The sequence below is a fragment of the Dryobates pubescens genome, chromosome 2, assembly GCF_014839835.1.
Source record: "Dryobates pubescens isolate bDryPub1 chromosome 2, bDryPub1.pri, whole genome shotgun sequence".
In the NCBI taxonomy this organism is placed as follows: domain Eukaryota; kingdom Metazoa; phylum Chordata; class Aves; order Piciformes; family Picidae; genus Dryobates; species Dryobates pubescens.
Genome location: NC_071613.1, coordinates 22,594,769 through 22,609,604, shown reverse-complemented (window position 1 = coordinate 22,609,604; position 14,836 = coordinate 22,594,769). Strand labels below are relative to the sequence as shown.

The following is a 14,836-nucleotide window of genomic DNA, read 5'->3' as shown; positions in this document are numbered from 1 at the left end:
GTTCCTTGGCGGCTTAAATAACTTCATCCATACAGCTGCTGTAGTCCTATAACACAGATGCTGGGTGACCTTCTGCCTCTGGGAATGGTCCCATGGAAGCCTGGACTGCATGGAGACACACTTCATATTCAGTGGGTAATGAGATGAATGTAAAACCAGAGTAACTGAGTCACAAATCCCATTTGTTGTCCATAATCCAATCTCTGCTTTGATCAGAGTGAGAAACATGGAGCTGGAAGACATTATGACTACCCTCAAACTTTCAGTTCTGGGGCTTAGTTATCATCTCCCAGTCACAAACCCTGCAAGAACTCCCAATGGGGAGACACCAGTCAATAGCAGATAATAATATTCTTCACCTTTGGGAGCCAGAAGGAGAAAACACACCCTGTGCCCTTTCTTTCTCCTGTGGCTCAGCCCCTCTTTGCTTTTGTTGTCAGCTGTCAGGTCTGTTGGCAGCAACTCTTAACTTGAGCTCATCATTCCTGTTCCTGCAGGATCGGCATTTCAACATGGTGGAGTATCACATTCCAGTCTCTGCAGGAGGGGTAGCAAATATATTTGATCTCCTGGAAGCCAGCAAAGCAGCCTTCAATATCAGGCACTTCTCAGTGAGTCAAACAACATTAGAGGAGGTAAGGAATTAAAGATGTGTGGCCATCCATTTAAAACTGTTAACAGGGGAGCAGACTGATGGTTGCACATAATGGACGGCTGCACACAATAGACTACGTTTTGAAAGGGATTTCCATCCATATTCCTCCTGGGGACACTTTATCAGCAGTACTGCCTCCAGGTACCTCTGCTGGCACTCAGAAATGCAGACAGAAAGCTGCCTGTAGCATGAAGGATCTGCTCTTCCCTGTCACTGCTGATTTCAGCAGTCTCATGGGTATGGATGAAGGGCAGGATTCTTACCCAAGTCCAGTGCTAGGCTTTCCACCAATCCTGAAAATTTGCTTGATTTCACTCTTTCCTGTACTCTGTGTAGGTTGTAAGGTTCCCAGCTGAAAGGATGCCACAAGGACTATGTAGAAGAAATCATCCTGTTAAGCATCAGGATCTGTTGCATTAAGTTTGTTCCAGAGAGAGGAGCAAAAACTGCAGCCCTGTAACCCTATAAATTGTTAAAGAGAGATCAGGGGAGGAGGAAAGGAGGTCCTCCACACTGTTTTAATAAGGGGCAATGGTTGTGAGAGAAATGGGCAGGTAAACAGCAGGAAGCCCCAGGTGATGTTTTGTGGGAGGACAGCTTGGATTTGTGTGTATGCAAATGTGATTGCAGGTAGTGTTCTAGTAAGAATATTTTATGTATTCATTAGAGACTGTTCAAAGGCAGGCTGTTTTGTGTGATTATAGATACACCTATCTATATGAGATGCAGTTGTGCATGCACAGATGTCAATTACACAGAGACAGACCGGTTTATAAAGTAATAATATAGCTGTGATCAAACTGAGCCACCACATGGGTATTACCTTGCTCCTCCTTTTGAAACATGAGCTGCAGGACAATTAGGTTTTGTAGAGGAATCTCTGCCTTTGCACCCCGGGGGGTCGATTCAGCAGAACAGGAGTGTGCATCCATTTTTTTGCCTTAGCCCACGGAAGCCCAACATTTGCAATTCTCCAATCCAGTGTGAATCCCTTCCTGAGCACACTCTCCAGGCTAACAGTCACATGAGCAACCATTCCTTTCTCATATTCATTCGTATCATAAATTATTTATACTGTCACAGACTGAATGTTTTCCTTTCAACTTCTAGGTTTTCATCAACTTTGCTAAAGATCAGGCAGATCCTGACGGTGCGGATGCGGGTCCTGATGTGACAACGGACAACTCTGATACAAGCAGCCAAGTTAGCACCATAAGCTCCATCTATTGAAGGGACCCAACCAGAGAAGATCATAGAAGCTGGGGAAAAAAATCTGATGACCCCCTCAGGGTTCTTTCAGCCCTGTTTTCTATGATGCTGGGGTGTTGGACATAAGAAGTCCTATATTCTTAAAATGCTCTTTTTTTTTTTTTAACCATGCACTTACTTTGTTACTAGGAACATGGTAGACATTTAAGACTGCCATTTGGTTACAAATCAGATGGGTCTTTCCACAGATTCTTTTATGTCCCCCCCCAGTTTTTGTTTTATGATGAATTTAATGCCCACGAGGACTTAGTTGACATTATCTGCTGCTCATGGCCATTTGCTTACAGCAGAGATGGCTTTGATGGAGCAGAGGAGCTGTTGGCAGTGCAGGATATTTGACAAAAACCAGCCCTGTGGCTGCCATCTCTAAAAGCCCACACTTCACTTCTTGCTCAGCAACAGACTTTCTGGGTGATCATAAGAAAGTCACTCAGCTCTGACAGGTTCTCCACTGGTGAAATGGGGTTCATGGCCTTGGCCTACCTCACGGGGGGGTTGCGAGGACCTAGGTGTTACATACAGAGAGCCACATATGCTGTTGGTGGAGGCCATCTTTGGTGATGACATAAAGCTTATCTGTATCTGTCAATTATGTCAGTACTAATATAATTGTTTCAAAAGTCAGCACTTCCCTGTGGTTTTGGTTTGTTCCTCTAGTTTATTCCAGGTATGTAACACCTCAAGTAAGTCCTCCTATCCCAGGTCGTTCCTGATTCTTGGGACCCAACAGAAGGTCATTGTACCAACCAGCCTCTTTCTCATTTGGGCTGGTGTTCAGGTTTTCTCTGCTGCAGCAGAGGAATTATAAAAGGCAGGTATATTTGTTGAATCCTCTGATATGAAGAAGTTTGCTTCATAAAATTCTGTTTCCCCAAGCAGAGTAAAAGCAACAAGCATCTCCCTTGCTCAGAAAAACTCCCTCTCCCAGGCAGCTCTGCTTTTCTGCTTCCTTTTCAATGACCTGCCTCCTTAACACCTGAGTGGTGGCTGCCCCAGTGACTCCAGAGTGGTATTTTCCCACGTAATAATGCAGAATGAGCTTCTCCTTCAAAAACTCTGGCTGCTGGCTTTATGTGAGACCTCTGCCTGCCTTTGAGCAGCAGCCCCCCAGTAGATGAATTCAGCACACCAGCATGCACATCCTGCTTTTTACAACCAGAATCATCAATAGCTAGAACAGTTTAATATTACTCTTCATTGCATGTATCAGCATCAGGCCTGAAAGACTCCATTTTGGGTCAGGGCACTGATGTACACGGTGCTATTCAAGTGCATAACCAACTTAAACTCTTTGAGCTCAATAAACTTTGTGTTGATGGTTAAAGAGATTTGCTAACAAAGTCAGGTCGTACTTACTTTGTCAGGCCTGGGAGGGCCCTCACAGCACTTGGGTTTGGGTTCACACACACAGTTCCAGAGGGGTGGTTTTTTCCTTTTTTGACCCCTCAAAGCTAATTTGAGCCAAAGGAGACTTCAGATGAAAGCTGCAATGACACATCTTTCTCACCCTGACCATCAGAGGAGCTTTTCTAGTTCAGTTCCCATTTGATGCTGAGGCTTGCTGAGATAATCACACAAGGAATAAGTGCTTTGAATATCGAGGGTGTTTGGGATTTTACAGTGCGATACCGAAGTTCAGAGTTTACCTACTGCAAGGAGGTCATGTTCTCTCCTTGATCTTGGTGTAAATGTCTTAATGATAGCAGGAGAAATTTTGGTATGGATTGAAGGTATTGTCAAGCCCTGAATTATGCCTTAACCTGCTGCCCATAATTAAAAATGGAATTCAGCTTCTTTCCAGAAAGCATTTGACACCTGCAGTTTATAAGGAACTGAGAAAAAGCTGCCCAGACATTCATTGTAGCTTCTATTATTATGTCTCCAGCTCTGCAAAAGCTCTTTTTTTCCCCTCTCATTTTCATTGCATATCTTATACAGATCACAGTATAAAATTAAGCTTTTCTCTAATGGAGGGCTTCTGCTCCCTGCAAAGGACTCAGAGCATGAATGCCGATGATTTAAACGCAGCCTTGTAATACCAATCAGAGTATTATTTTATTATGTTGATGGCTTTGCAACTGCCAGTGAAAGATGGATCTTCAGACTCTGTCCAGATGTACTTTACGTTTAATTGAGGGAGACCAATACAAAGCTCCTCTTTTGTCCCTTTAGAGCCTACAAATCAAATTCTACATTCATTGGAATATGGGAAACTTCAGCAAGTTGCAATTTAATTGGAGAAAATAGAGGTGTTTGGGGTTTAAGAAAAAAACCCAACCCTTGCTTTGAATTTTCACCCAATTCTGGTGTTAACAGAAACATCTGCTGTAGGTGAGATGTGCCACAGCCATGATATATGCTCCCCCTTTTCACTTGCAGGTAGAAATAAAACATCTGCTGTTGCAATCAGGTCTGTGGGTATTGGTCCAAACAAGCCAAAGTTTACATGCTAAAGGGAATTTAATTGAAACCTGGGGAGAAGCAGTTACAACTGATTAGGGGGTTGAAGCATCTGGCAGGGAGGTTGTATACAACATCACCGGGGGCTGAATTACCTCTTGTGCCACCTTGTGAATATCCCTGCTCCCTGCAGAGCCTCATAGATTCCACCTGTCCTTTTCAGAGGTAAGACAGCCCCCAGGCTGGATTCCAGGGCAAAAAAATGTGGAAGCTAATACTATCCTGCCTCCAAACACCAGCTCCAGGTTTCTCACCACCCTTTTGTCTTCCTGAGGAGAGTTCATTCTGCTTCCGGAGGTGGCCAGAAATACAGAGCCCTGCTTAAGAAAACAACTGATAAAAACCAACTGTTTTAAAGGCTGTACATATCAGGGGAAGGAAGGGGACAATGTCCCGTCTGCTGTGCTTGTGATCATCTTCACTCCACTGATGTGTAAGCAGGTGCCTTCTGTTGTAAGCCCTATCTGCATCCCCTCAGTTGTTTTACCTGACTGCTTTCAAAAGCAGCCCGGCGGCCAAACAGCTTAGTCCTTCGTATGGTGTGAGCAGGAGGCAAGAGCATGGAAAATACTGCCCCTGGTGTCTCTGGAAGGAACACAGAAGAGTTCTGCATACTCCGGCACATCACCTCTCCAGGAGTCAGAGGTGAATACTGCAGCCCGGGGGGAGAAGCAGCTTTTCATCTCACTACTTTAATTCAGTCTCACTTCAGCCACCCTAATAACCCTTGTTGGAGGCAAGAGCGCTGGGCAAGCCCTGCCGGAGCCATCACACAGCCTGCATGTGCTAATTGGACCTGCATGGGCCTCAACTGAACTTAATTTAAAAACTCTCTAAAATATTAGAGACACAAGGAATACACAGCACGATTGCTAAGCAAGACCAGGGCCAGGGAGTCAAGGAGGAAGTTTGTAATTGGTGATGTGGATGGTGAGGCTGATTTGTAATTGGAGCTGTGGACTTGGAGACAAGGATTCAAATCTTCATCTTGGAACTCCCTCACTTATCACTCTGCATTGCTGCTGAGGGAATGGTGCTTCTCCAGCCTGGCTGGTCTCAAGACAAGTGGCCACTGAGGCTTGACTTGCAGGGTCAGAAAAAGTCAGGCAGCAGCTGAGGAAAGCTGTCCAGAAGGGCCAACATTAAGCAGTAGTTCTCTCAGCCCTGACTGCTACCATAAATATAAATTCAAGGTCTAATAAGGCTATTTTTTTCCTTTCATGAGTTGTTTTGCTACTGGATTGGATCAGAAAACGTGTTTACAGGCCACATGCATGCATTCAGGTAAACCGAATTCAGTGACCAGCGGCATGCAGGGGGGCAGGTGATGGCTGCAGAGCTGTAGCCTGTCTGGAGTCACTCCTAGGTTCCAGAATTTGCCAGATCCAGCCTCACAACAGGCTCAGGATGGGGCCTCAGCTTGTCATAAGGGCTTTGGCTTCCTCACACTGCTGCAGCATCCCTGAAGCTGCTGTGAGGCGGGGTTTGGCTTTTTACAAGCCAAGAAAACTCCGTGCTCCTGCACTTAACAGGGGAAGGCATTTTTGTGAGCTGGTGGAGGAAGAAAAATGGTTGTTGGATGGCAACAGCACATAGCATGATTTTACTCTCTCTATTTTTTTTCCAGCCAACAGCTGTGATCTTGCATAGCTCTAACAAAGTATCAACAGTGCATTAAAAGAGAGTGCAACAGAGTGAAGAACCAGCAGGGAGTGACAAAAAAAAGAAGGGAAAAAAAAAAAAGGAAGAAATGAAAAGAATTCACCAGAATTATTATTCCACAACAGTATTTACATTTTAAAAATCACTCTAATTAATGTGGTTGTTCAGGGAGAGGGTAGAAATAAGGAAGATGGCACTGAAATAATAAGAATGACATTAGTAAGGGACACAGACGGTGCTTACTGTTGGCTCTGCTCCTCACACTACTCACATAGGCGATGAGGGCCGTGGCAGCTGGCTGAGGCCCCTGCTCAGAGCAGCACAGGGAGCATGACCCATTTCAAACTAGACTGGTCCCCTCAAAATGTGTGGCATAGGAGGACCTTCACAAGGCCACCCCAAAGGGCATCAAGGTTTTGTACTGGGGATGAGCCTGGTACAATGCTAGAGCGCCTGAAAGCCGGCACATGCCAGAACCAAGGAGAGTCACAGTAGCCACATTCAGCCCAGGGTGAAGCAAAAAAAGTTTGCACTTGCAGCCCACAGAGCAAAGCTTGAAAGCAGGCACCTCTTCCTAGTGCTTGGTTCCTGGGGGTGCAGTCTCCCACTGCATTGCTGATTTCTGATAGAAGAGACTTTTGGAAACAGGCTGTCACCAGGGAGAGCAATTCTGAGGGCTCCATACTGGGAGACGAGAAATAAATGGTGATGTTTCCACAAGTTTTAAGGCTCAAAGCAATAATCTGACAATCTACCTCAGCTTCCAATCTAATGGAGGCTCTAGAATTTAAAGCAGAGGGTCTTTCACTACAGACAAACATGCTGAGTAGAAATGAAACACCTCTTAGAAAAACCTCAGGTCTTCACTGCCTTCAAAGAAGAAACAAAGGAATGCACCTTCAGGGCACAACAGAATTTATGGTAACACACACCAGATAAAATCCAGGTGAAGACAGGGTAGTAATTGAGGTTTTTACCTCCATTAGCAGGTCAAGGTGAACTCTCAGCCCTCTGCTATGTCCTAGTTACCAGCTAAAGGGGTTTTACACAGCCCTTCGATTTAATGCCTGGTGGCTTTCTCACAGCCAGAGCTTAACAAATTGAAGCGCATCCAGAGTGCTGGGAAGGAGGCAGCAGGATGATATGCCTCTCCATAACCAGACCCAGTTGGGTTATTTCTGTGCATGACAGCAGTGAATTTAAGTTAAAATGATAGCAACCAGACTGAAATGCAATTAAAGGCATTCCCTTAGGGTTGCACATCCAATTAGTAGAGTACCTTTAATTACACCAGTGCAGTTCCAGATCGACACGTGCTGAGAGGACCATCAGCACAGAGCTGAAGTCCGCCTGGTGACCCATATCCATGAGGGCTCCAGAGGACTTTTGCATCAGTTTGTATCACCAAGTGGTGGCCTGCTGCTCCACTAGCAAACATCTCTTGTGGGCTGGCCTAGGAGCAGAATAACAGCCTGCATAGGGCACCTGGTGCTCTGTGGGCTGTCAGGTGTGAGCACCTCTGCGTGAGGGCTTTCTGCCTTCTTGCTTCTGCAGCCTCAGTATACCAGGAGTGGTGGTAGAAAGGTGGGCTCTGGATGGATTGCAAGGGATGGAGCTTGGCAGGAAGAGGCCTGAATCACCTGCTCATAGATCCTCTGTTGGCTGGCTGGCTGCAGCAGGAGCCTGGGGAAGCTCCCAGGCTGAGCCAGGAACCTTACCAGAGCCGGGTAACTTAATCCCGAATGGATGCCTCTTATTTATCTTCAGCCAGCACTAGGAGTAAGACAGAGGAGAAACACAGAAATAATTTTCAGCTTTTTAACAGCAATTTCCTTGTTTGCTGGAAAGCAAGTAAGATCCAGGTGCTTCTGAAAGGTAAGAGGTTTTTACATTGTTTTTATACAAAAACTTTCCCTTCTGCAATGACAGAACATACCCTGCTCCCAGGAGCTGTGGAAGCTAAAGCATTTGAGTTGACTTTGATAAGAAAGCTAATAAAAAAATTAACAACACAAGCATTAAGAAATGCTGGAAATACCAGAGTGCTTCTAGGTGTTCCTCATCCATATCTGGGGAGTTATGTGAGGCTCAGGAAATCAAAACACCTTCCCACTTCTAATCTTCAGCACCACAACAAACTTAAAGCAGACAAATGCAGTGGGTGCAAGTCAAGAGTGTGGTTCTGGGCTTGAAGCCTTAGTCAAAGTCCCCATCAAGGTCTATAGTTGGACTGTCCTCCTCTTTGCCCATTGTACCACCAGCCTGAGGGAGGGCTGGTGCTTGTTGATAACCCAGAGATCTAATTTTAATGCAAAATCACATCACCTTGCCCTAAGATCAATACTGATAGGTGCTCAGAAGCACATGCTTCATATGTCTTCATATGCTCTTCCTCAGGTGTTTCTTTAAGTAGCTTCAATGTCAGTAAGACAAGCAAAATTTGAGACCACAGGCTTAATCAGATTAACAATTATAATCACTGCCATCCATCACTGAAAAGCAGGCTGCAAGGCTGCTGAAGCCGTTCTGCTTGAGGGACCTAGGAAATCAGAGCTGCACCTGATCAGCCAGACAAGGGCAGCTGGAGGCTTGCTGTGAAAGAGGGAGAGAGCGATTGCTTGGGCTGACTTCATTTTTTTTTTATTAAGCTTTCACAGCCTCCCTAGAAATTATTAAAGCTTCTCCAGGGAGTGCAGAACCACAAAGGGAGCTCATGGGCTGCTGCTTAGTGCTGTGATAGCCCTCTGTGTGAACATGCCAGAGCAGCAGTACGAGTGCCCTCCCTCACGCGGGCAGCGAGGCCTCTCCTTTAGCCTGCTTCCTACAGCTTCAGCATCTGCTTGTCCTCTTTTATAAGCACAGCAAGCAGCATTTTTTAACCCATAAACAGCTCTTTGCCACACATTGGTCATATGAGTCCTTGAAAATGCATTTTCACTTTGCCCCAGCTGTGACATTCAGAGGTGCTCAGCGCTGATCTAATAAAAAACAGAGGGTCTGGGCCACTGGGCTTTCCCATCCCCTAGGGCCTGTTTCTGAGGTGGGGCAGGAAAAAGGAGCCTTTGAGGCTAGGATGACTCAAGGCTTGGGGGGTTCTGATAGTAGGACAGGGCAGTATGAGCATATGGTGGATTCTGTAAGAATAGAATAGAATAGAATAGAATTAACCAGGTTGGAAAAGACCTCTGAGATCATCAAGTCCAACCCATCACCCAACACCATTTAATAAACTAAACCATGGCACCAAGTGCCTCGTCCAGTCTCTTCTTAAACACCTCCAGTGACGGTGACTCCACCACCTTCCTGGGCAGCCCATTCCAAAGGCTAATCACTCTTTCTGTGAAGAACTTCTTCCTAACATCCAGTCTAAACCTCCCCTGGTGCAGCTTGAGACTGTGTCCTCTTGTTCTGTTGGAGGTTGGCTGGGAGAAGAGACAAACCCCCACCTGGCTACAACCTCTCTTCAGGTAGTTGTAGACAGCAATAAGGTCTCCTCTGAGCCTCCTCTTCTCTAGGCTAAGCAACCCCAGCTCCCTCAGCCTCTCCTCCTAGGGCTCGTGCTCCAAACCCGTCCCCAGCTTTGTTGCCCTTCTCTGGACACATTCCAGCAACTCAACATCTTTCCTAAACTGAGGGGCCCAGAACAAGGGGAGGTTTTCTGCAGAGGGGCTCACAAAGCATCTCACCTGCCTCAGAGGTGACCTGAGAGGAGGCATTATAAGAAAATCAGAGCACAGAAATCAGGGATAGTGCTTGTGGCAGGGTACCTCTGAGTGACAGACCCTGATAAGTCGTGAGGAGAGTTTGATGGTATTGACTGCCACCAGGGTTTCAGCACTCTTCCTCACAAAAGCTGTTGAAGCCACACCTGCCCCCCAAGCCAAAGGAAAACATCCCCCTTCAGCTCTTGGGTCAGGCTGGCGTATAAACTTCTGGCAGTGAACAGCAATCCTATTTGTGGATTAAAATGCAGCCACCGAGGCTGCTCATACAGGATTTACGATGTGGCCTCAAAATACAGAAGAAAAGGAAAGTTGAACTCTCCTTTGATGTTTGCAAGTGTAAACTGCAGACCTGAGCTGAACACAGTGTAAATAAGGATCATTAATCATCAGCTAAGCGGCGTATGGTTGCTGTTATTTGTGATAACAACATAAATCATCAGGAACTGCTATCATGTTAATTTGGGTTTAGTACAGAAAAAAAGAATATCCTCACCCATTTGAAGAACTATATACCCTTACTTGTAAACACACATGGATGTGCTGGGGCTTTTGTTCCTTAGTTTCCTCCTGCTAGGAAGTGAGTCTGGAAAATGTTTTGGCAGCTCCACAAGATGTGAGCCCTCTGCTCCTGCCTTTGGAAGGAAGGCTTAGCAGGGAAGGAACATTTTCATTTAAATTAAGGGAGCATTACCCACGCATTTCATATTCTCCAGAAATGCCAGCTATACTCCTTGCTGCTGTATTTTTTCCCTCCTTTTTTTCCCCATTTTATTCAAGCTAAAAGGTGCAGCTGAGCCACTCATGCACCAAAGGAAGGCCAGCAAAGGCACCAGTATGACTGCACCTATTGTTTCAGGTGTGGAACTCATGGTGGGGCCAGAGAGGTGACCCATCCCTCTCTACAGAGCATTCTGAATTTGGTGGGGATGGAGCTTCAACCCACAGGAATCTCCATCATGGTACTTGGACACAGCATCAGTTCCTGTCCTTGAGCACTCGGGCATAGCCAGGGGTTTTCACAGAATCACCAAAGTTGGAAGACACCTCAAAGATCATCAAGTCCAACCCTCTACCACAGACCTCATGACTAAACCATGGCACCAAGACCCTCCAACATAGCTTGAATTCTTCACAGTGAGGCAGGTTTGTTGTTAACAAGTCACAGGAAATTTCTCCCCAAAACAAGCCTACTACCTGCAATTAGAATCATAGAATCAGTCAGGATTGGAAGGGACCACAAGGATCATCTAGTTCCAACCCCTCTGCCATGGGCAGGGACACCTCACACTAGATCAGGCTGGCCAGAGTCTCATCCAGCCTGGTCTTAAACACCTGTTTTGGCAAGCTGTTTTATCCCGATGAAACCAGAAGTGCTGGCCCCTGACCAGTGGCACAGAGATCCCTGACTGACCCCATGGAGCTCACAGCAACCAAAAGGTAAATATAAAAGCAATGACTTCAAAGGGACATTCAGCTGTACAGCTTCAAAAGGAGATGTATAAGACAAAGGGAATTAAATCCTTACAGAAAGCAAATGACTGTGCTTTCCTCATTTGATACAACACCCTGCAAGACCCAAAATCCCAATGTTTTCAGTAAAACACATGCTGCCCTTGGCATTTTCTCATAGGATGAGATGGACATGGAGAATCCAAACAGGTAGAGTGTCCCATCATGATGTATATGTCACAGCCTCATTATGCTTTTGGAACTGTGTTCTGCTGTCCATTGCTCCCTCAGAGCAACCGGGATCCCCCACAAAAAGCCTTTAATGTCACCAGTGCTATCCTAGCTGGGGGCTGATCCTGGTTAAGAAATAGGCCTCGCTATCTGGGAAACAGAAATCAGAAGAATTAGGGTTTAGGTTTTTAAAATGTATCTGAAAGGGAAATAAAAATGTTTTGGAGTGGCCAGAAGATTTCCTACAGGCCTGATGCTGCAGTGAGACATGTAAGAACAGGCTCATGAGGCATGAATAAAGAGAAGAAAAGCATAGGTGCACCCGCACCTTGACTCTGCTGCACCTGAAGACACAAGCAATTTCCTTCAGTTGTGTCTGCTGCTTTTAACCTGTATTTTGTGCATGCCAGATGAACAGATAGAAAACCAGGGAGAATTTCTCGAAGCATTGAGCCAGAGCTGAGGCTCACATTAATTAAAATTGGGTTAATAATAACTCTAGTACAATAAGGATGGTATAGTAGGACTAATTAGAGTGAGGATAATAATCAGAGGGTTCAAGCCACAGCAGCCGCTGTACAAAACCCGCACCAAAGTTCTTCAAAGGTTTCCTTAGACTTTGTATTTCACTCAACTCAAGGACAATCCAACATCTAAAAGCTGCTGCAAAGCTTTGACTGCATTTTCCCAAGCATCCGGGCTTGCGTCTCAGCAGCCATATGTCTGCCTCTGCCTGCTAGCAGATTGCACCAAATATTTTCCTTTTGTATCGTGGCTGAGCAAACAAACACCATCTGTGGGGCTTGTCGAGGGAAATCCTGGCCCACTCCGTGCCAGCAGGAAGGCAGCCACATGCATCCGTGGGGCCTGATGCTTCTGCCATCCATACCTGGAAATCAGGGCACTGGTGGGGAGCCCTGGGAGCAGGAGAGCATCAGCAGCCACTGAAAAAAAGTTGTGTATGTGGTCCCCACATTGTTGGGTGTAGAGCTTCCTCTCAGTCTGCTTTTCTGTCTTCCATTGGAAACCCCTCTTCTCCCTCTTCTGGAAAAAAAAATTAACAGTAATCTTAATTTTGTAGAATTCCCCTCAGTTTTGACCAGCCAGGAATCCACAGAGTTCTCCCACTGAGTGATGTGCCCAGTGGGTGCAGATGTAAATTACCTGTCACCTCTGCTGCTTTTCTGCTTGTGCTTCTGCAGTGCTGCGTCCAAAGCATGTGCTCTGACCAAATCTTTTGTACAAGTGCCCTTTGGATTTAGCAATTCGCATGGTGAAGGCAGAACCAATGAACCAGAGGCTTCTCTGCTGCTGCCTTTAATTAAAAATGCCATGTCTAACACCAGCAGATGTTCCTGCTATCGAGACTTGACTAATAATTTAATGCCGTGAATGCAATGCTGACTGTGCTGCTCAGTCTGAAAGTGTAATAGACTTTTAAAAATATTATTATTTCCTTTTGAGGATCAAATCCCTCAATATTGGAAATCTTAAAGCTTGCTAGCCTAATGGCCCTAACCAATTACTGTGCTGAATAATCTTAGCAGCCCTGTGTCTTTCAAGTCAATGCTGCAGCCTATGCTGCCTTTGAGACCGTGGTGAGCTCACAGGGCCTTGGGCACGTGGCAAAATTGACCCCAGAGGGATGGCCTGAGGAACAAACTAAGCCTGTTAAAGGCTTTGATTCAGACATTTGGGGAAAGAGGGAATCCAAGGAGGAAGACTGTTTCTCCTCCCATTTTTTTCCCCACTTTTCTGCTGAAGCAGATCCACTCTGTCCTTTCCTGTGGGTGCTCAGCACACCAGAGCTGAACACCCTTTCCTGGCTGGGCATGGTGCTTGTGGGATGTGCCCTATATTTGGATGGATGAGAGGAGGGGGGCCCTCTCTTCACAGACTCTTTGGCTCTTTTAAACCCCAGGAAAACAACTGACTTGAGAGACTCGAGGGAACTGCCTCCCCCTGCACGCTCCTTCCTGTTAGACAACGAATCACGTAATAATTGTGCATTTATTGCAAACCAGCTGAGGAACTTCACTAACGAATAAAATACCAGGTACAGGTGTGCTTACATACAGGTGTATTTACATAAAAGGATCTTTACCAGATGGGCAACATTTTGAAGCAAAGCAGGAGGTACACCAGGGTTTTTTCACCTTCCTCATCAGCCAGGGAGCCAAGTGCCATCCTTCAGCGTGGGTTTCGCTCCGAGCCCCCCGCGTTGTTTGAAAACCACGTCATCAGTTTAGCAGAGTGGAGATGATCACCGCCTCAGCGGGGTCTGGCACGGCTGATTCATGCACGCACCCAATGTGACTGTTGCACTACATCACCCTGCTGCTGAAACTGTTTTACTGGCTTTCTGTCATGCAACAAATTTATTTTAAAGTTGGTGGGCCTCATACTGCCTGGAATGGCTTTACTTGTACTTTAAATACTGCATAAACCAAATTTAGAGATATATTTCTTGCTTCCCCCCCTGTTCTCTGCATCTTTTTTTTTTTTCCTTTTCTTGCTTCTGACTGCCCAATTGGTTGCAGTAATTCACTGCAGAGGAAACCGTTTCTTAGCTTTCCAAGAGCACCAACTCCTTAACCTTTATAGAATTAGGGAGAATGAATCACTTGTGACTTTTACATCTTCCCCCAACATGAGTATTTGTTAGATGCTGGCTGCCCAGGGCTGTGCTTTGCCTCAGTTTAACTTAGTTTTAAATGTTTGTAAATTCGCACATAATGTCTCAGCACAAAGCAGTCTATGTGCGCACACATGGATTTATTGAGAGGGACACTAATATTTCAGCTGGAGGAAGGGAAGATGAGGCACTTATCTGCTTTATTGTCCTATACAATATATATCGGCATCTCATATTTCGTGAACATAAATGCCAGGTTGACTCAAGAGATCAAATGTTGTTTGTAACCTGCACTGAATGCTACAAATGGCATTAAAGTTTCATCTCGGCAGCAAGGCCTTTTAGCATCTTCAGTAACCCTGTTGCACAGAGAGGTGCTGGGTGCTGTTTTTTGAAGCACAGGGTGAGCACACAACAGCCAAGCAAGAAGTTAAAGTTGCATACGGCGACTCTTAATTTTTAAACTATTTTAGCTTATTTTGTGAGTTCATCCTGGCTTTGGCAGCGTGAGGGAGCAGGTCCCTCTTCCAGCTCCATTCCCTGCAGCCTGTAGACACAAGCACAGACGCCCTGTGCAGCTGTATCCCTTGCTGTCACCTGTCTCCTGCATCCAGGTGTTTTCATTCAGGCACCCAGGATGGGAATAAGCACCATGGGACATGCCACTCCCCTGTCTCACTGGGCTTGGGGACAAGCTCCCCTTTAGGCAGGACTGGGGCCAGGGCATCTCTCCCTGCCCCTTTCTTGTTC

The 14,836-nt window shown here is 45.9% G+C and overlaps 1 protein-coding gene across 1 annotated transcript in view; it reads left to right on the top strand.

Moving 5' to 3' along the window:
- Positions 1–2,020, top strand: part of ABCA12 (ATP binding cassette subfamily A member 12) — a 102,508-nt gene extending 100,488 nt beyond the window's left edge. The window contains exons 53-54 of the mRNA XM_009900836.2: positions 498–635; positions 1,766–2,020. Coding sequence (XP_009899138.2) covers positions 498–635; positions 1,766–1,885 — 258 coding nt within the window. The 3' untranslated portion in view covers positions 1,886–2,020. The remainder of the gene's footprint in view (positions 1–497; positions 636–1,765) is intronic.
- Positions 2,021–14,836: the final 12,816 nt, after the last annotated feature.